Below are 22,805 nucleotides of genomic sequence, written 5' to 3' on the forward strand. Positions count from 1 at the left end.
CTTCACAGAGCAATAATTAAAAGGATAAAAGAGAATGGCTCCGGTTACCAACTAACATCCTTCATAGACCGTAACTTACTCATCTTTTCCAGGTGATCAACATCTACAAAAAAGCTGCAATAATGTCAGTGCATTTTTTCTATTTTTAATGCTCACGTTCTATATAGGAGACCCTGGGTTTGTGCAGTCTGTTTAAGAGGTCAATGTGTCTATTATTTGTAAAACAGCAATGCAAGAAACCCTGAAAGCTTCTGACTTGTGTTTCAGTACTGTTATTGCTTTTAAAATATGCATACATTTCAATTATGATATCAAATCAGAAATTTGTAAATTATAAAACAAAGCAGTCTTTACTCAGAGCAAACCACTTAGCAGCCACTGTCACAACACTTGGTTTCATAAAATAGTTGCGTGCAAAACATTTGGAAAATACCCTACATATTTTTGATTCAGACATCTTTTTGAAGCATATCTGAAACATATAATTTATGCAATTCTAAAGTCAATCCTTCTTTACAATACAGGTTCAAGCCCAAAGCTGACAGAAGTGAGTAAGTGTTTCTCAGAGCACTGAAGGGGACACAGAACCCAGCCTACGGTTCAGCAACCAGGACTGCAAAAAAGCAGCTGTGCTGTTGAGAATACACATGTAAATCATTTACAGAATTAATTACTTTATAATCTGGTAACAAAAGGTATTATTAGGATGGAAGCCTGAAACTTTTAGAACAGAAAAATAGGCATACTTATAAAACATACCTTTAGGTGACAAGGAGGTTTTAGATAAATTTAAATGTTTCAGTCCCTTTGGAAGTTTGGCGAACTGGATGCTCAAAGATGACACACCTGTTGGGAGAGCAAAAAGAAAATGGACATTTTCAAGTTAACTGTGATCTCAGGTTTTCCCAGCAATCACACCAGGGGCAAGCTGCACTGATGGAACTACAGGAGGAACTGCACTCACCGTGGGGGAGAGCCCAAAATGATGCTGTCTTTTTATGATCATAAACCTTTGAAATGACTGATGTAGTCAAGATCTCTTCTTTGCTAACCACTGAACAGATAGGGAACTTTGCTGTTAACAATCAATGAGCCACCTTAATTAGTTTAAAACCTATATAATGCAAACATACTTTTGAGAACGAGTCAAAGGGAACATATTACACATGTCAAACAGTCAGCACATGGGAAATCTGGAACCTTTATGGTTCAGCCAAAAAAAAACCCCAAAAAACCAAACAAAAAAAAAAAAAAAAACCCAAACCCCCCAAAAAACCCACCAGAAAGAAAAGAATCACAAAATAAAACCCAACAATGGTACTTCGTGTGAAACTTCAAACTATTTTTATTTTCTTTTAAAAGGAAGGGCTGTCAAGGCAAGAGAGACACCCACATTAGCTAACACTGCCCTCTTTTGCTGAGGTAAACTTTTAAGAGCCTGAAACCTCCACCAAGTCCTAACAGCCACTTAATTCTCTTACAGTAGCTTGCAGGTTACCAGCCAGGACACAAGCTTGGAAATGCTACAACAGCTTGTGATCCCAAACAGTAAAAACCTATTAAGATGCTGACACAGACTGGACTACCTCAGCACAAATCCAACAAAAGGGAAAAAAAAAAAGAAAAAAAGAAAAAAAAAAAAAGGCATTTTTCATTAAAGTCCCCTGTCAGTATATCCAAGTTCCACACTCCATAAATTTCATCCCCCCATTTAAGCAAAAGATTGAAATTTGATTAAGACAGCACATCCTAAATAACAATGGAACCAATCCATGAAGTATTTATTGGAGGAATAAATCAACACAGAAACTCCAGGCTTAACCTGAGGTGTGAAATATAGTCCTCTACAGCAACTCACTCAGAGAGAAAAGGGCAAAGAGAAGGGGGGGTAAAGCCTTTTACTTGCTTCAAAACACAGCAAATCAAAAAGCTGATACTCTTCTCTACATATGCAGACATGAAACAGTCTGCTAGTATGTGACATACATATGTTTAGTCTAGCCAAGATGAACAATTTTAACATCTTATCAGCACTGGGGGTTAAGGATCCACCCAGTTATAAGACCCAGGTATCAGGTGCAGAAAAGAAAAAGTGCTTCTGATCACTCAGGCCCTTGAATGCTCTTTAAGCCACCCATTTTTGCTAACCTCCTAACAGCGATGAGAGCTCTAATGGCAGAAGTAGAGTTAACTGCATCCAGGTGCACAGTTTTGAATTTGAGACTTTCTAGGCTTCAGTATGGTTGTTTTGCATTATTTTTAACAAAATAGGAGATTAAATTCTGATCCTAGTAGAGCCAAAAGCAAAAGTCCCATTGCTTTAGCACAGCTAGATTTTAAAGCCAAGATTGATAATCAACTTTCCAGGTGTTAGTCTCACAAAAATTGACAGTACCATAAAGGAAAGTAAATCACAAATTAAGAGACTGGTCTCAGTGTGAATCACTTCCTATAAACACTCCTTTGTATTTGAACTGAAGCCAGGTCCTATGCCTTAGTTAAACTGAACACAGTTCCCATGTTACTGGAATACAGACAGTTGTGTTAATGTAATAATGTAATGTCTTTACTTATTGGTACTCAAAAATATATAATAGCTTAGGGTGGGTTTTTGTTCAAACAAGGCACAACAACATGTTCTTCCCCTTAATTCACACAATTCTGTGTTATTTCCCTTATAATTGCAAAATAATCTGGTTGAACTTCCAGTTCCTGCAGGTGATTTTTAAGAGATATTTTCCGAAATCCATATGCTTACATGAATCTCCATTACGGCAGCTTTTACTTGTGAAATGCTTGCTGCCCCTTCAGTTTAATAAAGTCCAATCTATCTGACCCTCAGTGAATATCAGATCATGGCGCATGTAAATCTTCCTTAAACTGTAAAGCTGCAATATTTGCACACTGCAATTATAGTTAATTTCTCTTTAAGTACTCATATAACTTATCTAATTCTCTAATGAAAAGGTCAAATCTTAATTGCATATGTGATAGGAGAGACTCAGATAATGAAAAACCCCTACTAATTTCACAAAGTTGTAGTTTCTGCATTTCATGTGTATCTTGTATGTAGATACTGCAGAATGGTTTGAATCTACAGGTTTGTTGCAAAGAAAAGTACCCATACTGATATTTTCAAAACAAACAAACAAACCAACAAACAAACAAAATCCCCTGCACTGTAGAATATCTACCAAATGCTTTGGTTATTTGTTTGGCTTTCAAGATAAAAATTAGTTTCTTTTAAAAAAACCTTTCATGCAACACAATCTAAATACACTTCTTCAAAAACAGAAGCAACAATGTGACAGCCTTTTTACCAACTTAAAACAGAATTTTTTCTACAATGCAGTTAGGCCTACATTGTAATAATAATGTTCTTCAGCAAAAGATTGGTTTTCATGTGATATGGATTCTTAAGGAGGCCAAGAGGTAATCAGCAGGCAAGAAGTAATCAGAAGAGTTAAAGCGATTCATGTGAACAATTTTAAATAAAAAACTACTCTGAATAGGTTAAAACTAAAAATATTTTCATACTTGTTTCTAGTCAAAAGGAAAGGAGATACAAAAGAGGAAGGGAAAAAAAACCTTCCCATCTTTTTTTCCTTACTGGAACAGCAGGAAAGGAGAGACACCTACAAAACTCTGTGTTAACAACATTCTGAGTCAGTCAGGTTGTAATCAAAATGAACATTTTTTCCATTTTGAATCAAGACAGCAAAGAGACTGGAAAATTTCCCCAAAACAAACTAAATACAGCAAGAAAAGGTTCAGTGTAGAAAATTCTTATTTTTCTTCTTGCCCAACAGGAGCACAAGATAGTCTGATCCCAGAACACTGTGTGCCTGGAATGCATTAAGTGAAGCAAATGGAAATCTCACATGGGCAGTGCTGAAGGGTCAACTCCAGTCTGAAAGAATGTAACCTTATTTTAAAAATAAATGTCTCTTGGGTGAAAAGAGAGTAGACAAAGGAGGAGAATGACTTGACTTGATATGTACTGAAGTCATGCTTAGCAGTGCCTAGTCTGAGAAAAGCTGAGCTGTTCAGCTTGATTTTCCATCTTGTGGAGTCAACATCGCTTTGCTCTGTAACTATGCCCGTTATGCCAGTATTACTGAACATTGCCAAGTAGTGGCAACACGACAGACTAGCACAAAGCTGAAAAAAGGAATAGTTTCAATACTGAAAATAAGTACAGAATTATGGCTGAAATAAAAACACAAAACCATCAGGAAAACATAGTCCAAGCAACAAAGTTGCCTCATGCTTCATCTTTCAACTGATTACATTGCCTTTAAAAATGCACACCACTTTATTTACTCTCTAGTCCTAAACAGTCGCTGTGTTCTATCTTCCTTTAAAAGAAGCCTCCATGAAAATGTAATGAAATCTAATTAAATTCATGGTTGGTTTAAGACATTTAAATATCTTTCAACATGGATATGTATAAATCAAAAAAGAATAGCGATTCTCAGTCATTTGTGAACAGGTATTTACAATAGCATTACACACAGAACAATAACCAATTATTTGGGCAAAGCTGAACGGAGCAGCAGTAATCCTTCTATTACATTTGTAGAAAGAGAAAAATATAAATGTTACAGTACCTCTGTCTTCAAGTGGATTGCTAGCAAGGTTGATCGTATGGAGTCCTGAGTTGGGATTATGGGCTAGGGCACTGGCTAGTTTCTGTGCAAAATCTCTGCAAGAAAAGGAGAGGAAGAAAGGCTCCTATTATCTCCTGTATCAATAGCACATTCAGAGGCTTAAAAATATCAAAGGATTACTAGACAGAAGTGGCCTATCCTACTGCAGAGCAGTAACTGATTCTTCAGAGTTTTAAACAATGCTTATCTGGGTAATTTGCTGTCTTTCAAAGCAGGTTATTTTATTATTTATTTTTTCTGTGGCCTGAGAGACTGAAGGCAACTCAATCAAAGCTCAGACTGCTTTTGATAAAGATCTGAAGATACAGAAAAGGAGTTACACAGAGTAACTTAAAGCTCAAGCACATCTTCCATCTCCTCCGTGCCACGCATGGGGGGGATATATACATCAACTCGTGTACCACTAACTCCTTCCCTCACAGGCCAACCCCCTCACTTGCAGCAGCTCTCTACCAACAGTCACTCAAACAGACGGGCTTTGCAGCATATCCAGAAGGTCAACAAACCAGGAGTATTTCTGACCTTGTAAAACAGCAGGAATAACACTCTCAAAGAACAGCAGCACACTGATGAACTGGTCTTTGCTTGCTTCTTTTTACAGTGAGAAGCATCAAAGTACGTAACTGGCTGCCACGGTCCTAGCAACGTGTCCCAAAAGAGACAGTGGTGTATCAGTTCTATAATGCTCACAACAGCCGGGCCAGGCAGCACAGATAGCTTTAAACTAAGTTTAACAAACTATGGTGGGTAGCAGTAGTAGCATGACCTATCTCTGTTTCAAACCCGCTTGAGAGGCAAGGAAATGCTGCCCCATCTCAGAGCATTTTGCTGGACTACCACCACCCACAGCACTAAGTTCAAAGCTAATTTGGGTTTTCCTACACAACCACACTGTCAGACTCAGGTGGAGACATGTTCCTTGCATTAAGTCACAAGGCTGTTGGCTGCTACCAGCTCTAAGACAAATACTCTGTCTTTGTCCCTACTGGGAAGCTTTCATGTATTAAGGTACTAGCCCCACTGTGTGCTTTTGTTAAACTGAGACTATAATTTCAATGTTCTTACTTCACCTAAGTTAGATACTGAGGTAGAAAACAAATATATCCCTTGAGCTTCCTTCACAGAGCTTCTTTCTCTCTCTGCCTTGAAGTACAATATCTAACCTCCTGTAGGCTAGTGCTGGAGAACTACCAGCTGCATTGCTAGAAGAGTGCTAATTAACACTGCCTGTTTTCCTTGGGACAGATCCTGCCTACTGTAACAGTGATCCGCCTGTGTGCTGAGAATACCAGTGGAGGTAGCATCCTCTTCCAGTCTCTGGAAAAGAGTGGAGACTGGACAGCAACAGTCTCAATAATTTTTGGTTATCTGTTGTTGCAAGGTCTACTTGAGTACAGACATTCCAGGAAAGTTTAGTTTCCCTTTGAAACCCCATGTCCTTAGATGGACCCCTGGGGGTAGACCAGGTTCCAGTACTGCAAATGCATGATGATGTGCTGCCTTTAGGAAAAGCGTATTCTTTTCCTAAGATACAAGCAGGATGTGAATACAAACACTCAACAAAAAGATATTCTGGGCTTGAATCCATGCCACCTGACAGGCCTCAGGGTATTCTGCTTTGCTACCAGCTGCTGCTGCAGAAGACACATCTCCTGTAGGTCCTTGGTTACATTTGCTGACACTCTGTGGATACCCTCCAGCATTTCAAATGGTACTAGATGTCTGTGCTTACACAACTGAATTGAGGTCCTTATGTCCAGCCAAGAAAAATGAGGTTTTGAGTTAAAAAACAAACAAAAACCCCTTTCTTCATGTGGAGTTTCCTCCTCTTCCTTTATCCCTAACAGATTCTTGTCATTACAGTGTTCTGCCTACGCCTCCAAGCTTGTTTACAAACTCTGCTCCAGCTTTTGCCACCAATTGAGGCAGGATTACCAGAACTGGACAACTGGGGTGTGTGTGAACTACTTAGCAAAGGCACTGTAAATCGACTGGAACACTTCTGTAGAGTGCATGGGGCTCCAAGGATCATTTTGGAAAAACCTAATACAACTTCCCCACTCCCTGCACAGTCTCTACCATAAACAGAGGCACCTGGGCTCTGCTCGCTGGGCAACATCCCTTCCCCTCCTTGGTCCACTCTCTGTTTCAAGTCCTAAAATTTATTGCTTTTTTTGGCTGCACACTTCAGGGACACAGCATGCAATGTAAGCCTGACACTTTCCACACTTTTTCGAACACTCTCTGTATGCATTGTACAGCCATGCTTGCCTGAACTGAGGACATTCAGGCTTGGAGGTAAAGCCCAAAAAAGACTCAATTTAACTACACATAGGGCAGAGTAAGGATATTTCACCAAGGGCAAGAATACCACAGATCTGGAAATCTCAGACAAACAAAATAATTTCTCAAGACCAGTCTAGCCAACATCCCTGTAACAGAAAAAAAGAGGGCATGTGTGGGAGGAACTAACACGGTTAGGTCTAAGGACATTCAGAGCCCATCCAGCAGGGGAAGATGAGATGCAATGTCACTGTCAAAGGCCCTTCAGGTACCAGCAGCAGGCACCTCTGTTGTTCCCCCTCTGTCATAGCTGGCCATTCCCTTTGGAACAGGGCTGCACAGGACAGTGCAGAAGGCGGTATGGACACTCTGCCTGCCAGCTTTCAGAGAGTACGTAAGCACAACAAATAGATCATTTTCACCAGCTCCTCCAAACAGGCTTTTACAGACTGAAGAATCCAACTTGCAGTTTCACAGAAATGAATATTGTGGTTATCACATATTGCCCCATTCCTCTAAAACACCTCAGGGATGTAACTCTCTTTTCAAGCTCATTTGTTCAGGTCATCCTGAACTACTCTCCTTTCCCTGAAATCTGGCTATCACCTACCTCAGTTAGCATCCTAACACTTAACAAAACATTAGTGTTTGCTTTATGCATTAAAGCCATCCCAAAATAATCTAGACTACACCCTTTAAAGAAGTCTGTTAAATAAATGGCAACGGGGATAAAATTTTAAAGAGCATCTGAACTGGCACAAATCTTACCAGACAGGGAGTTTCACCTGACAACCTTTTTTCCCCAACAGCAAGTCCACACTTCCCTAGTCCTGGGTCCTTACAACTACTACCGTGCAATATTTTGCTGTCTCATCAGCTGGGAGGATGACAAGTGTTTATGGGGCCATGTCCCAAACTAAATCACAGAAATGAGTGGCTGAAGGTAGAAAAGAATGGAATCATCTTAAAGTGACTCTGCTGCAGGAGGAAATATGCTCGGGTTATTTCTCAAAGCATTGCTCTTGGTAGCTTGTTCTTAACCCTGGTCCGGCAGTCTGTCACAGCTCATTAAAAATGACTGGTCTATAAGCTATGTGAAGATACCCAGTAACAACAGGATTTCCTCCTAGCAAGCAGATATGATAACTGGCAAAACTGACAAATATGTCCTTGACAAAAACAGACAGACAATGCTGATCAGAGCAGATATACACCAAGGCATGTAGATGGAGACATAAAAACCAAAGTCAAGGCTGATTACCTGTCAAGTCCTGTTAAAACCTAAACCACTTAATCGAACTGCGATAAGTTAAGGTAGGCAATGTGCAAAGGTAGTCAATATATCTTTTACTATTCATGACTATCACTGGATTTCACGGCACTTACCACAAGAAAAATGAGATTACAATCAGGTGCTCACGTTTGAAATGACAGCTATTAACAGCAATGCACTAGTGATCAGAAAGTTTGGGTGTAATTCCAAACTCCATCTTAAGTTTCCTGTGCCATTTAGGCAATTTTCTTTTAAAGGTATTTCAATGCAAACCCCATTTTAAAAAGTGAAAAAACACCCAAACAATGGAAGAGGAGGCAATGTGAAGATCACCAAATATTTTCCCTGTGCTTGTTTCCCTTCTTCATTTTTAATTCAGTATAGTGTCCTGCTTCTCCCAACTTGCTACTGCTTTGTAAATTAACATAAAAATTTATTAGCGCTAGACTTTATCTGGTCTACATGGTCTTGGATGCAACTCTAAGACTAAAACAAGCTACAAATACTTCCAACTGGGCTAGTTTGTACCTTGAACTTTGCTTCTATTTCCTGTGAAGGGGAAAAAAAGCACATATCTAGTAACTACAACTTACTGTATTTAAAACATATGCAAGGATTAAACTGTACAGCTTACCTCTATGTATCTTTCTTTTAAGGCTATGGCAAGTCATTAAACTTAATTATCTACTTTCTTGCTTTTAAAAAGCTGCTAATTGCAATCCACAATAAGATAAAACCAGCTCTCTTGGGAACGACACTATAACCTGTTACACAAGATGGAATAATATGCTTTTTTAACAAAACCTCAAACACTGGTTTTTAAATGGCAAAAAGGTGTTCATACTTCTATTGGCAACCATATTTGGAGAGGAACAGTGTGAGTTAATTTAGGGCTTATGCCCTTATCCAATCCATTCTGCTCCACTTAACCCAACTCTCCAGGCAGAATCTTAAAAACCATCAGTTTAAAGGTATTTCTTGGACATAAGGAAGCTCCGAAAAACCTGATGACCAGCTCGTGACTACAGGTGCCTCAGAACAAGGCAGACATCGAGCATGAGGCTTTTTTTAATCCTTATTCTGGCTAACACACATCACACATCCTTTTTGCTGGGAGTAAGCAATAACTAATGCAACATTTCAAAGGAATTACTTACGTTCTAAGCCCGGCATTCTCTAATACCAGTTCTTCCAATCGATTGGACCTACTCACCACTCGCAGTATCTGCTCACAGACATCAGTGGACTGCCACAGAAAAGACAGAACAGCATTAAAGAACACAAACATGGAACAGATGGTTATTGAGTTATAAGTTGTACATCGTAATGGGATCCAGGCCATGTTCACCATTTTGTCATACATAAATAGCAAGTAAGAATACCAGGAACACCCCAGAGAGAGAGTCAGATGGCAACAGAGGACTTCTGGAAAAGACTCAGGGAAGCAAGAGGCAGACTAAAAGTGAGTCATTTATGAAGCAGGTCACCTAATCACAGGGGGCAGAATTTTTATAATGATAGTAAAAAACCCAAACCTTGTGATTCAGAAAAAATGCTCACTTAATTTTTAAAGAAATGTTGTTCACACACATGCTAATCCTTCAGAAGAAAGTGGCAACTAGTGCAAAGGACAATAAAGCCTGACCAGGAATAACAACTAAACACAAATAAAGATGTTATAAGGCAGACAAAAAGAGCCCCAGAAAAACTCAAGAGTGAAAGCACTCTAGCTACAGGTCCTCCAAAGACTGCTAAGGACTAGTGCTTAAGGGTCAGTGTATTTCAGTATGAATTCTCACAACTGACATAGAAGTAAATCCCATCTCATGATCTTACTGTCGTTGGATTCTAGAATTTGCATGGACATTTGCAAGTACAATGAACAAAACATGATAACAAAAGAGGTTGTTTGCTGTGCTCATTCAAATAAGAGATAAAACCTTAATGATTCATAAGCCATACAGTGAAGTCTGTACGTCATCACCTTTTACTATCATCTTCTATTTCACTTCTGAATTTGCCCTTTTTTTTCCCCACAGCACCCACTAACCAACATTCATGTGAAGTCTAAAGCTGAATTTCAGTTATGATCATGAAGTGCTGAAAATATCCTGTTATCTGCCTTTGAAAACAATGTGACATTCATACCTGGGACATCTGTGTCTCTAATGACAGTCTGACATTTTCTAGGATTTTTTAAATTTTAAACTAATTGAATCTCCTAAAAAGAAAAAAAATTATCTACCACACATATAAAGTCTTGTTAATCCTTTACACAGTAAAGGTTACAATTTTTTCTAAACACTGTCAACTCAGCCATCTTCCCAATTCTCTTTGCCTTCCATATTTCAATAATTCAGAATATTATCACAATGCTTCTACAGCAGTGTGATTGCAAGTGGAAAGTTTCATGCATGTACTATAAAAACACTATGGATACCATCTATCAAACACAATGCGAGAACAGGACTCATGAAGCACAAAGCGTTCAATGGCCTCCGGATATGTCTGACCTCATACTGACCCTCAGCAGCGTTCCTATGGCACAGATTTACTGTCCAACTATTTACATTTTCCTGATGTTTTTGACTGAAAATGGAATGTGTGGAAAATAAAGGGGTTTTTGTTTGTTTGTTTTGGGCTTTTTTTAAGGAACTGCTGCATCTTCAAGGTTGACAAAGTTTATTTGTTTTCCACAGAAAAGTTGCTAAGAATTCCAAAAAAACTTTCACATACAAATATCTCAGACAGATAATATGGCCAGTTCTTGTCCTAAGCAAACTACACCAGCCAGTCTTCTGACTAAGCAAAATCTCTCATTTCATTGAAGCAGAAACTGATTAATTGCATTGTACCTTTTAACAATGGTGATTTTAACAGCAAACTACAACAGGATTAAAAATACCTCCAGTTTCATTCCATGCATAATTTCAAGTAAGATGTCCCAGCAAGAAAGAAAAGTTTTTTGCCCACTCTTCTCCCAAGAATCACATAGGCTAGTTTCTACTGAATTTTCATGGAAAATGATAGCTTAGGAATGCAATAAGAGCATTTTCAGATGAATAAAACTGCATCAATTTAAACAAGATGAGACTCAACCTTCATTTTTAAGGACAAAAGCTTCCAGATGTAACTGTGAAAGCAATTTGTCAAACCTCTAACTCTACCTGTGACTATAAACTTTCAAGTTTAGAAGAAATAGTATAATTTGCTGTATTTAAAAAGTCAGCGATTACTGATGTTCTTGGCCCTTTCTTCAGTAGTCCGGCTTGTTTAGATTTGCCCCCTTTTTGTTTTTCAGAAAGAAAATTGACATGGAAGAATATCAATGTCACATATCACTACATACTTATTACTACACAAGGTTAGCTTCAGACAACTGGGAGAAAAATTCATCAAGTTTCAATGAAAATTAAGAGGAAAAACCTGCTTTATATGTGAGAAAAAAACAGAATCCTGATATTTTCTTTCGAACTCCAAAAAGCAACTGAGATTTCTGGCTGCTTTAGAGTTAGTTTCCTATTTAGTCACCCAATATTGTTTGAGGGAGCTAGCAACACCTAACAAACTAGTTTTATGGGCTACTGTTATTATGCAACAAAGTTTTCAAATTTTATTCACTTGAAATTTTGACAAGACCTGACTCTTGGCAGTGTTTTTATGGCATGAATTAAGTATCCAACAGTTTGTATTTTCTTGATATGATTAAGGGGAAAAAAATTTTCAACAGATTGCCCAGTTATACTTGCCTAAAAAAGTTCACCTTGAAAAATGTAATAGCATCTTCTAAAACACAGCACAGCCTGGTAGGAGCAAGTATACTGTTTCAATTTATTACTTACTAATTTCAGATCCTTGGAGGACAGCTTTGTAAACCACTGATTATACTCCAGAGCAGCAACTATAGGTATTAAGTCTCTAGAAAAAGAAAAACACTTTAACACACATTTCATATAACTGTCATTTTTGGTCATTTGAAACAACCTCTTAAGTGTTCTTCCATATCTAATTCCCCATGCTTTTGCAATGCTGATTGCCTACCATCCCCATTATGGAAAGCTCTGCATTCTAAAAAGCGAACATTACCAGAAGCTGTATGTCTTTCTCATATATTAATAAAAATTTTTGACTGGCCAACTGACATCCATTTTAGCTTGAATTTTTAAACAAGAATTTGTCTGGTCTGCCCTTCCTACTTTTAGCATTACTTTTTCTTCAGCTTGTGACATATTTAAGCTTCTTAATCACCTCTAATTATAATTGAGCATGATGCTAAAAAGCTTTTTGGCAGTCTGATGATTTAATATAATTCCGTGACTGAATGCTTCTAGAGAACACCTCCTTGTCTCATCTCTATAGTTAAATTCCCCCAGGAAGCAGGAGACCTGCAAAAGGATAATGCGACTTTCAGCACAAGAAGTCCTTAATTGTAAAAGGGATTTCACAAATGAAATTCTAAATTATTCCCTTTTTCTTCATTCCAAGCCTCTTAATGTGATCTGCTCTCCCTCTGTTAGTTTCTCCAGTAACAGACATTGATAAATGTCATGTCCGTACACTACTCCCCAGCAGAATCATCCATCAAGCACTAGCATACTATTTAGCAGCACAGCACTTGGATCATTTTGACACAACGTATTAAATACATATATACACCTACATTTGGATTTTACTTAGAAACCCCTTGTCTTTATAGAAGAGCTGTGACATATACAGACTTATCTGACCAGCAAAATAGTGCCATCTGAGCCTCAGTTTTTGCAGGGAGAAATTTAAAAGTACTGTTTTTTATAAGCTAGTGCTGCCCGTCCATCGTACCCCCCCGCCCTGCTTTTCATTCAGGACGTATGCAGGTAGGCATAGATCTGCACTAAACAAGCAGCACCCTTCTCACATCTTCTTTTCCTTCCTCCTTTCCTTCACTTTTCCTCCACGAACATTTAGACACTTCAGGGTGGTTGTTAAACACGTAGGAATGCCAGGAGACAAGGCAACATCATATGGGCAAGCCTTAGCAGGCTATATTGGGAACTGCAGTTGCTAGATTTGGAAGTACAAGCCCATCACTAAGGTAACAGTAAGAAGGTGCAAGCATTTTGCAGCAAAAGACTGTAGCCCACCAACTGCGAAGCTCATGCAAATAGACCGTTTTCACACTCCTGCAGAAGAACTAGTGTGTGGTGCCCTTCAAGGATTAAGCCTGTTTTCTGTCTTGTTCACAGCACACATCAAGTCTCATGGTGAATTCATTTCCATTGGCACAGTAGAGTCTTACCAGCTTCATGAAGCGTATAGATTTATTTCTGTCCACCACATTGTTTTTGTTCCTACACACACACACACTTTATCTCCATATAAAGCAGTAACTGACTAGTGAAATGTTGCGGGGGCAGGGGGGAAACCAACCCAGAGGTCTTTTCCCCTTAGGCTGAGCAGGCAGGAACCTTGCTGTGGAGTAAGGAATGCCCACATAGAGGTATGTCCCTCCTTTGCCTTCCCCTGGAGCAATCGGTAAGAAGGTAATGAATTAGCAGATTTTATGTCCCTCTTGCTAGTGCCTTTGCCTTGGAAGTGAAATGAACATAAGAGTAATTTTTCAGGTGTAATTCTGGTTTATTCACCCAGTGGTAACCAGCTAGCCACAGCTGGTGGTGAATGCTGCAGGGCAAACGCTGAACAGGCTGACGGTACCACCGTCACACTGGTGGAGCAGAGCTGTTCACGCTGTGGACCACCACCCCCAAAAGAGGCAGAAGGTACCACCGGCAGATGTATTTCAGCCGTCAGCAGCAGCACCAGTTCCTCCAAAGGCACAGAGGGCCAACGCTTGGGGATCAGTGGCTCCAAGCATTTACACTACCAGGGAGCTGGTAAGCCAGCTTGGAGAGCTGGCAAGAGCTCAGTACCTTCAGTACCTTCTGGGCAGGAGAGTGGCTGCAGGCAGAACCTGCCTGAGGCCATCCATTTCTCCCCCCTCCTCCCCAGGCCTCGGAGGGAGGGAGGGAGGGAAATGGCTGAAGGACAGCGTGCTTAGAGTTAGCGGGAAAACCATCCCACTTGCAAGAAGTTTAAGAAACATTGCTGCAGCAGGACAGGAATATTTGAAAACAAATCAACCCAGCTGATTTGCAAATTCTCATCTTTAAATAGTTTAGTCTTCTGCAGTGCTCAAGGCCTGTTTGTCCAAACCCTAGAGGAGCACCGATACTGGCACGCTTCAGTAACGCCAGCTGCTAACCCCCCGACACACACACCCACACCCCCCGCTTCCTCCCCACGCGCCTGAAGACAGCGGAACCTCTGCCCGCTCTGCCGTAGCCTTACTGTCTAGAAACTTTGCTTTATCAGATTCTACCATCTGATTTTGAGAAACCACATAGTTCAGTCTTTTTTTCATTTTGTTCAAATTTTTGAAGGTGCTTCTGACCAGCGAGGGTCCTTTAGGAGTCTACCTCTCCTCCTCCTCTTGCTTTGAGCTTGCCTAACCTCATTGCACTTGTTACTGAGTTTTCCTTTTCAAAATTATATACTGCTTTATTCTATTAAACTCTAGAGGTGGTACTAACAATGATCTGAATTCTTTTGTAATAGAATCATAGAATCATAGAATCATAGAATGCTTTGGGTTGGAAGGGACCTTGAGAGATCATCGAGCCCAATACACTATGAAAGAATGCTAATGACCATTTCCAAAAGCAGGGCCTTCTCATAACTTTCCCTCATTGAGTTAGAGAGTTGCTTATATTTATTAGTTTGTTTACTAAACTACCATCCAGAATAAAGTTAAGATTTACAAAATGTAAATCTGGGCCATCTTAAAATGTAAACAGATTCTATTCTTCTGGAATGCAAAAAATCTCTCTAACCTTCAACAACATCAAGCTTCACTAATGCCTTCACGTTTTTTCAACATCTTTGTCCCCCAATCCATTTAAAATGGCAAGAAATCTAAACAGCACAAAGAAAAAAGTCTAACCAATCACGCTTTTCTGACAAATGCCCAAATATGCTAAAACATACGCTACACAGATCAAAATTATGCTACTGCGTTAAATAAGCCCTGTTCACTTTGAGTCTTTTTTTTTTTTTTTCTTTTTGGTTAAACAATTACATGGTTCACAGCACAACATAACTTCACGTAAAACTCAGAAGTCATGCTCCCATGTGGCAAGCCATGCTATGCACTCTAAGTGTCAGAAACTCTGGGAACTTAAATTCATCTATAATTCATGCCATCTTATGTCGACCTCTAACAGAAATGCTTTACTAGGAAAACCACAAATTGTTTCTTTTTGCAATGCATAGCCCCTGTATCTAGAGAACTGGTGTACCCATCCTACCTTGCTTCAGACCTACTCCATAACATGAAGTATATAGTTTCAGCAATCCCCCAAATTAGGTGGACAAGATATACAACAGTCTCTCAAGATCCAAAGCATGATGGCATATTGTTAATTTATAGCATTCTCACTGTGCTAAATATATCACAATACACTCACATACATTCTTGAATTGACTGGGATCTCAGATCCTAATTTGTATTTTTAATGAATAACATAAGGTTTTGGCTTCCTAAAAAATTTAGTTTTCTTGAAATTGCAATCCAAACCCTTTTTCTCAGTTCAGTCCTCAACACACAGAAACTCTCATCACAAGATGGATTCCACAGCATGTAAATGCCTCCAAAATTGTTGTGAATCTTTGGACTTACACAATCATGAGATATTTAATAAAGACTTTTATTAACAACACAAATGTATTTCCTCAGTGATGTCAATTTTGTAAGGTATACTTCAATGAAAAGCTTCTGTGAAGCAACAAACCCATTATTCTGTTTTCCGAAAGTGAACTCATTTGAACCAGCTGAGATATTCTAAATACTTAAAACATTTCTATCTACTCTTTCCTAATAAGCAATATTTTTTACTCCCAATAAATCATTCAACATTTAATTTCTATTGGAGCTGTGTATCTGTAAGTCGCTTTCTCGAGAACACCCCATGGTCTTCTCAGCACTTCCACCCTGCAGTATGTTTAAAGCATTCTTACTTTCTTGTCCCACATTTGCTTGTGCTGAATAGTATTCCTTTCCTTATCTTCTCTCAGCAAGGCTTAACCAACCAACCAACCAGTCTTTGGCTACACCCATGATGCACTAGTTGCAGCCCTGTAGTCTTGTTGGAGTTACTTCTGAATTAGCCAACACAGGTGCAGCTTACAACTCTGCCATGGGATTCAGTGCAGATTGTGAAAACCCATCACAGAAACTGAGTAAGTATTTGAGTGGGGTTTTTTTGCAAGTTTACATACTAGATGGCTTAAAGCTGCAAAGAATGCTGTGGCAAAATACTCTTATTTACCTACCTCCAAGTTTAGCCTTCCTGTTATAATATTTTAACATTGTACCTCTGACAGATTCTTAATTCTTCCACTGGGCTTTCCCAAAAAAACAAACGCTTTCTCTTTCTTATTTACACTTTCTTAAATTTGTCATTTTCCTTGTATAATGATCGATTTTAGTTAAGACCTCCTCCCATTTCCTCCTACTTAAATATCTTCAGATTCAACTTTCTTAGAATCCAATTTTCTCAGCCAGCTAAATTCAGTATACCAAATACAACACTTAGCTAAGTTTCAGCATCTCATAGGAAAATCACTCTCAGTTAGTTCCTTTCTGGAAGTACACATTTTTGATAGCACCTACTCTAAGGTAGAAACTACTGGCTGGGATTCAGTTGAACAACTTGAACCTTCTACTGACTTGTTGACAAAAGTAATTTCCTTTACTGTGTACACCATGAGAAAAAAATTCTGCGTAAGTAAAGACTGTATAATTTCCTTTCTTGTTTTGCCCACCAGATGTAGTCACACGTTTTCTCTGCTCAATTTGAGCTTTTCTATCTGCCATCACAGGAAAAGTATCTATCTGCTAACTTTTTGGAGTGCTTCCAAATAGCAAAATATATTTATCTTCTCAGGCTCCTCAATGAAACATGCTCTCCATGGGGCTTTCATGCAAAAACAGCAGCTTTGTGCTGAAAAAAAAAAAATGCTACAGATGGTCATTTCGGAGGTCTACATAGTCAAGTAACAGCTACGGGACCATCCCACTTTAGCAAAGGCAGGCAAACCCTATTGTGAGGGGGAACAAGGGGAATTTGCAAAATATTACCATGATTACTGCATATGGTTTACCTGTGGTCAAGGTGGCTGAAGTCTTGCAAATTCAACTCTCTGGTATCTTGTGTCAGATAAATCGTATCGACATCCTGTTAAAAATACGTAACCAAATACATCTTTACTGAACTGTTGTTTTTTACCCAGTACTATGATTTACCTGCTCTTTCATCATTCGTACAGTTAGCTGAAACGAGCTCCAGAATGAGACATGTACTTACCCACTGTACTTCTTCTCTATAGGGAAATCCAAGCCAATCACAAACACAGGCATACATCTGCGAAAAGCCTCCTAAAAGCAACCCAAGAGAGTATTTAACATAACAAAACAAGCAAACAAACAAACATCTAAAAGGATACTTTAATACTTAGACTTAAAGATCTAGTCTTTCAAAACTCACTCTCCTTTTCTCTCAGAAGGCTGTCCATTGTGCTGCTGAAAGAAAGTGAGACTATCCTATCTTTGCCCGGCAGGTTGCAAGAAAGCTTAAAATATTGCCTTCACCTACCAATCAGAAGTCTGCTCCATACTAATTACACCTTAAAACTAATTACACCTCTACAAGCTTCTGCCAGAAATAGAATTAAACTTCCCAACACTACAATTCCAGCCTTTTTATATTTGAGCCTTTAAATTCATTCTCACCACAAGGTCCAAGTTCTGCCACTGTCTGACTGTCCCACAGGGCCTGGAGATTAGCCAGTCTTTCTGAAGGCTCCATAGTTACTTTTTTCAGAATCCTCCTAGATGCAAAAGGGGGGGAAAAAATCATTCATGACTTTGAAAGTATTTTTAAATTCATAAATCTTCTTTAAGTACGATTTTAAATGGGTATATAGGAAGAATTTCCATCTTTAACACAACTCGCTTCCCCGCTTAAAAGTTACACACATCGTGATGCTGCCCAGCAGGAGTAACATTTATTTGTCTCTTTTTTCTTTCTAATGATTAACCCTGTGACTGCTGAACTGAGCCCTTTTCAGGACCACTCAAGCTAAGGAGACTTGTGGCCCTAACTAACACAAGGATGCCCAAAATAGGGGAGACACATGGTATTACTAGTTACCCTGAAACTGCTGCTCTTTATAAAATGCTTTTATGCAGTAAAAGCACTACTGTGCAAAGAGCCACAGAGCACGCTGAGTAGCCACATGTGGCCTCTAGGCTGCACTCTAGATGCCCAGCTCCAATCTTTGTAATTCGGTGGTGTTCTTCCTCCCCTAAACTAAAACACAGTCCCTTCCTACCTTTTAAGAAATGAAACTATCTGTTGTTCTGAATTACAGGACTGCCTCATGAACTGCAGAATTCCATAAAACAGAGGGAAAGAATTAATAAAAGATATTAATGGGAGAAACCTCTTTCCCCCTTTTTGCTTGTTCTGGTCTTACATTCTCTGCATAACTCCAATGCCTTCATTTTGGAAAGTAATGCCATTTGAGAGGAGAGCAAGAAATTTTATTTCTTCTCCGGGAACTAAGCGCTCCATACAGCTACACCAAACGCTCCAGCAATGTTCTCAAAGCCCAGAGAAAACATGTATAGGTCTCAAGGCCCTCACAGACACCCAGACAAAACACGCACAGCCTTGCAGCACTCTTCATTCTATTCTTTTTGCCTACATTTCTCACATGGTTACTGAGGTTTTATGGCAAACCAGCTCACAGATATTCACTTGTGTGTGTGCTTTTTGAAGGAAGAGCTTGATCTCCATTAAGGCAGTTAATAATACTGCCACAGAGATAAACTGGAAGTTAAAAAAAAGAAATTGCTGGCTGGAGCTTATGAACTTGATTTCCTACTCCACCTACAGGAAAGGTGAATAATAAAGACATACACTCAAAATAAACCATGTAAATTTAGCCTGACCGTTCACATCTAATGTCTGTTAAAAAAACTCATTTAGAAAGACCAGCGTGTCCTGGAAAGTTCTTTTGCACAGTCCACTTTGTCTAATACTGCTGAAAACCAGGAGCTGAAGAGAGTAATAGTAGAGCTGCACGATATGGTAGAGAGTGATGAAGACGAGGCAAGGACAGAGAGAAGAAATAAAATAAAATGAAGAAAAGCTAGTGAGAATTGCTGCGAGATGATAAAATTCAGAGGCACAAACACAAGAAAAAAAAAAAACAAAGGCAAGAACAATGCATAAGGAAGCAGAGCAAAAAAGCTAGAGAAGGAGATGTATGATCCAAGGAGCCAGTTACCCCACGGAAAGTATATGACAAGACTGCCCAGAGCTCAGTTTGAAAGAACAAGACTCCAAATCATGTGCATCATTTCACAAACACTGACAGTAAACAGAACCTTTCCCTCCTCTTCCAACACAGATTTTACTTCTAGGGAAAAAACCAAAACAGAACAAAAAAAAGCACTGAATATCACAGCTGCTTATGGGGAAAGGAGTAAATTACAAAAAAAAGCCAGAACCTAAGCTATACCCGAGGTTGGAGAGGCAATAAGGTAAAATTAAAAATTAAGACTCCAAATACCTGCATTGCCCCATCAAAACAAAAGCTATTCTGACCCTACAGAGCATGCATAGCCTACTTATGCTCTGCACTGCCTCCTGGTTCTGTCATATACCTACATAAAAGTTCAGTGCTCGCCCCAAAGTGTTTTTCATACCCTCAGTGCATTTCTGAGGTCAGGGTGGGGAGACCCGTAGACAAAAAGTGGCCACACAATCTGTTGCTGCTAGAGGTGTGCTAAAAGACACTTACACTGGCGAGAGTCCAGGGAATATCTTCCTGAGGCAGGTCCCAATGTGCGCCAGCACCTCGTTCACATCCTCCGAGGATGCCATCTTCATGGAGATGCTGCATTTCTCAGTTTCCATAATCAACTGTAAGTAAGAGGGCATGAGGGCAGGAACTAGGTATCGTATAATTCATGTCCATTTAAAAAGGAGAGCATTTTGAACGACAGCTGAATGTTTTGCATGCCAGTAGGAATCTGTTATTCTTTAAGACATAGCACGACAATGCTCCAGGTAAAGTTTCTGAAAGTTGTTCTTGAATGTACAAGACCCCTGTACTCAAACCTTGGTTTTCCTAACAGTGACCTGCTTCCCGTGGAAATAAAAGTTTCAAAGGATCTTGACCTCAGCTGACATTCTGAAAACCAAGAACTTTTCACAGCATTGTCCTCTTTTGAAACACGTCCCAGAACACCAGGAGAAGCAAGTGCAGCCTGACAGGAAACCATTGAATGACTAGGGCCTGCTTCTTCCAGCAAAAAGTAAAAGTCTTTAATGGCTGTGATCCTCTGGAAAAGCTCTAATGCTTTGATCTATGCTGTTTAAGAAAATGTTACAGTAATAGATTGTCTTGGTTCATAGGAAGCAGTAACTCAGCTAACGTAATTGTCCCATTGTCTGAGGGATACGTGCTTCAGCGAGGGGAAAAAATAAAGCCCTTTGCAACCCATCTCTGTTACATGCTGAGTGTGCAGAATCAAGTCAGATTACTGCATGACTGACACATCAGGTCTGCTGCTGCTTTCAGCTGCATCACAGGAAGCAATGTAATGTTTCTGTCTTCTCCAATGTGAATATTTAGCACAGCCCAAGTCAAACTCTTTTAGATGAGGAGCTGTGTGTACACACTAAGAAGCTAACATTAGGAATAAATAAGAAGTATAGATAGACAGTATGAGAGGGGACACTGCGTAGTATGCTACAGAAGATTGTTTTTTAAACCTAGGATTCTGCCTGCCTTTAGCTATAAGTCTTACACATTTAAAATACAAATGAAGGTAAACATGCAAAACCTTAAAAAAAATTTAGAAAAATGTTATCCTGAGTGAGGCTGCTGAAAATCCCTTGTAAACCCTGCTACAACAGCGATTGTCTATGCCTCCAGGACTAATTAGCATTAGCTACCATGGCATTTTAGTACCTTAAATAAATAAAGCCACAAAAACATACACAGAATTTACTAGATGTCTCCCCATTAAAATAGTAAACATCTGGACCTTTTTTTTTCTCCTTTAAGGAAAGCTTCAAAAGGAAGGTTAAAAAGACAACATGTGAAACACAATGAGAGCTTTTCAGAGTTCAAATAAAGTGTCAGACGCTCCTATTTTTAAAAAGCTCTTTAAAAGCCAAACACAGATGAAACACATAAAGACTTTAATACAATTGAACTGCCAAATCTTGTCAACATGTTCATCTTATGAATGAAAAAATGTATTAAAGGCATTCTTCTTTTCAGCACCTTCTCTTTGACATTCACTTTTTAGGGCACATAACTTGCTGTCAAATATATTTTGTGTTGTATACAGTAGGGGCACCAAGAATAGCTGGAAGCCAACCATTCCTGCCTGCAATGTAAGCAGTACCTTTTGGCTTCACCATAAAGGTATATATCACAGAAGCCATTCAAGCTTGCGTGGTGATGATTATATACCGGCTGCCATCGTTTTATCATCTCTGAGAAAAATATTCGCTTATGAGACAGAGGAAAACTTGTACCATCTTGAACTAGGAAAAACATGTATTTCTTATCATGATCCCACCTGCACAACACATTCCTGAAATTGAGTCTTTAAATTCTTATCATTATTGTTAAGACTTTAAAGCATCGTGAATGTAAGAATGCAAACGTACAAGTGTGCTCACCAGATGGGGACACCTGCATGTTAGAGCATTACCTCCTTGACTGGAACAGATTTAGCAATGAGTGAACAAGTATCTTTTATCTAGAATACACTCACCTGACCCGGTTTGCTGGAAGTTACTCCTTGGATTTCCAAGTAGCTGAAAGTTAGTTCTAACTGTAGTTAAAAAAGAAAATGCCATGTTAGTGCAAACATCTTATTTTAAAGAGCACTTTATGCTTTTCAATGAAGTTAAGAAAACCTTGAGTGAGGCTACTGTTACTTTACATCAATTTCTGTAATGGACAGTAAGTATTTGTTAATATCTTATCTGATTGCATTTTATACTAAAAGAACACTTCCATTTGCTTGTTACAGGTTCTAATGGTTATTAGAGGTTATAGGAATACCACATCCAGACCTTTTACTGCAAGCTATAAGCACATAAGCTTATAATAAAATTTATGACAAGATTTTACTATAAAAAGCATTGTTTATATATATACTGATGTGTACTCTTGTGACTGAATAATTATTAATTACAATACTTACAGCATCACATATTGCTCTTTCATTAGTTACACTGACCGTAGATGTGAAAAATTTTACTGCACAGAAGCTGAAGGGACATGCACACACAATTTTTTATATATACATACATAAATAAAAATGCCATAGATAGATAGATAGTTAGATAGATAGATAAATACTCAAGACTACTTTAGCATGTCTAAAAGTATGAGAGGAAATAATACATTAGCTTTGCCTGAGTGGGTTATCTGGACAACAGTCAGGATAGGCA

At 38.9% G+C, this 22,805-nt stretch overlaps 1 protein-coding gene across 1 annotated transcript in view; it reads right to left on the reverse strand.

Annotated features, from left to right (window-relative positions):
* The window catches only part of CARMIL1 (capping protein regulator and myosin 1 linker 1), a 198,592-nt gene that overhangs the window by 88,413 nt on the left and 87,374 nt on the right, over positions 1 to 22,805 (reverse strand). The window contains exons 4-12 of the mRNA XM_075704739.1: positions 22,121 to 22,180; positions 20,128 to 20,249; positions 18,050 to 18,147; positions 17,625 to 17,695; positions 17,422 to 17,495; positions 12,069 to 12,144; positions 9,384 to 9,472; positions 4,611 to 4,705; positions 760 to 846 (exon numbers count right to left, since the gene is read on the reverse strand). Coding sequence (XP_075560854.1) covers positions 760 to 846; positions 4,611 to 4,705; positions 9,384 to 9,472; positions 12,069 to 12,144; positions 17,422 to 17,495; positions 17,625 to 17,695; positions 18,050 to 18,147; positions 20,128 to 20,249; positions 22,121 to 22,180 — 772 coding nt within the window. The remainder of the gene's footprint in view (positions 1 to 759; positions 847 to 4,610; positions 4,706 to 9,383; positions 9,473 to 12,068; positions 12,145 to 17,421; positions 17,496 to 17,624; positions 17,696 to 18,049; positions 18,148 to 20,127; positions 20,250 to 22,120; positions 22,181 to 22,805) is intronic.

This window comes from Pelecanus crispus, chromosome 2, assembly GCF_030463565.1.
Source record: "Pelecanus crispus isolate bPelCri1 chromosome 2, bPelCri1.pri, whole genome shotgun sequence".
NCBI lineage: Eukaryota > Metazoa > Chordata > Aves > Pelecaniformes > Pelecanidae > Pelecanus > Pelecanus crispus.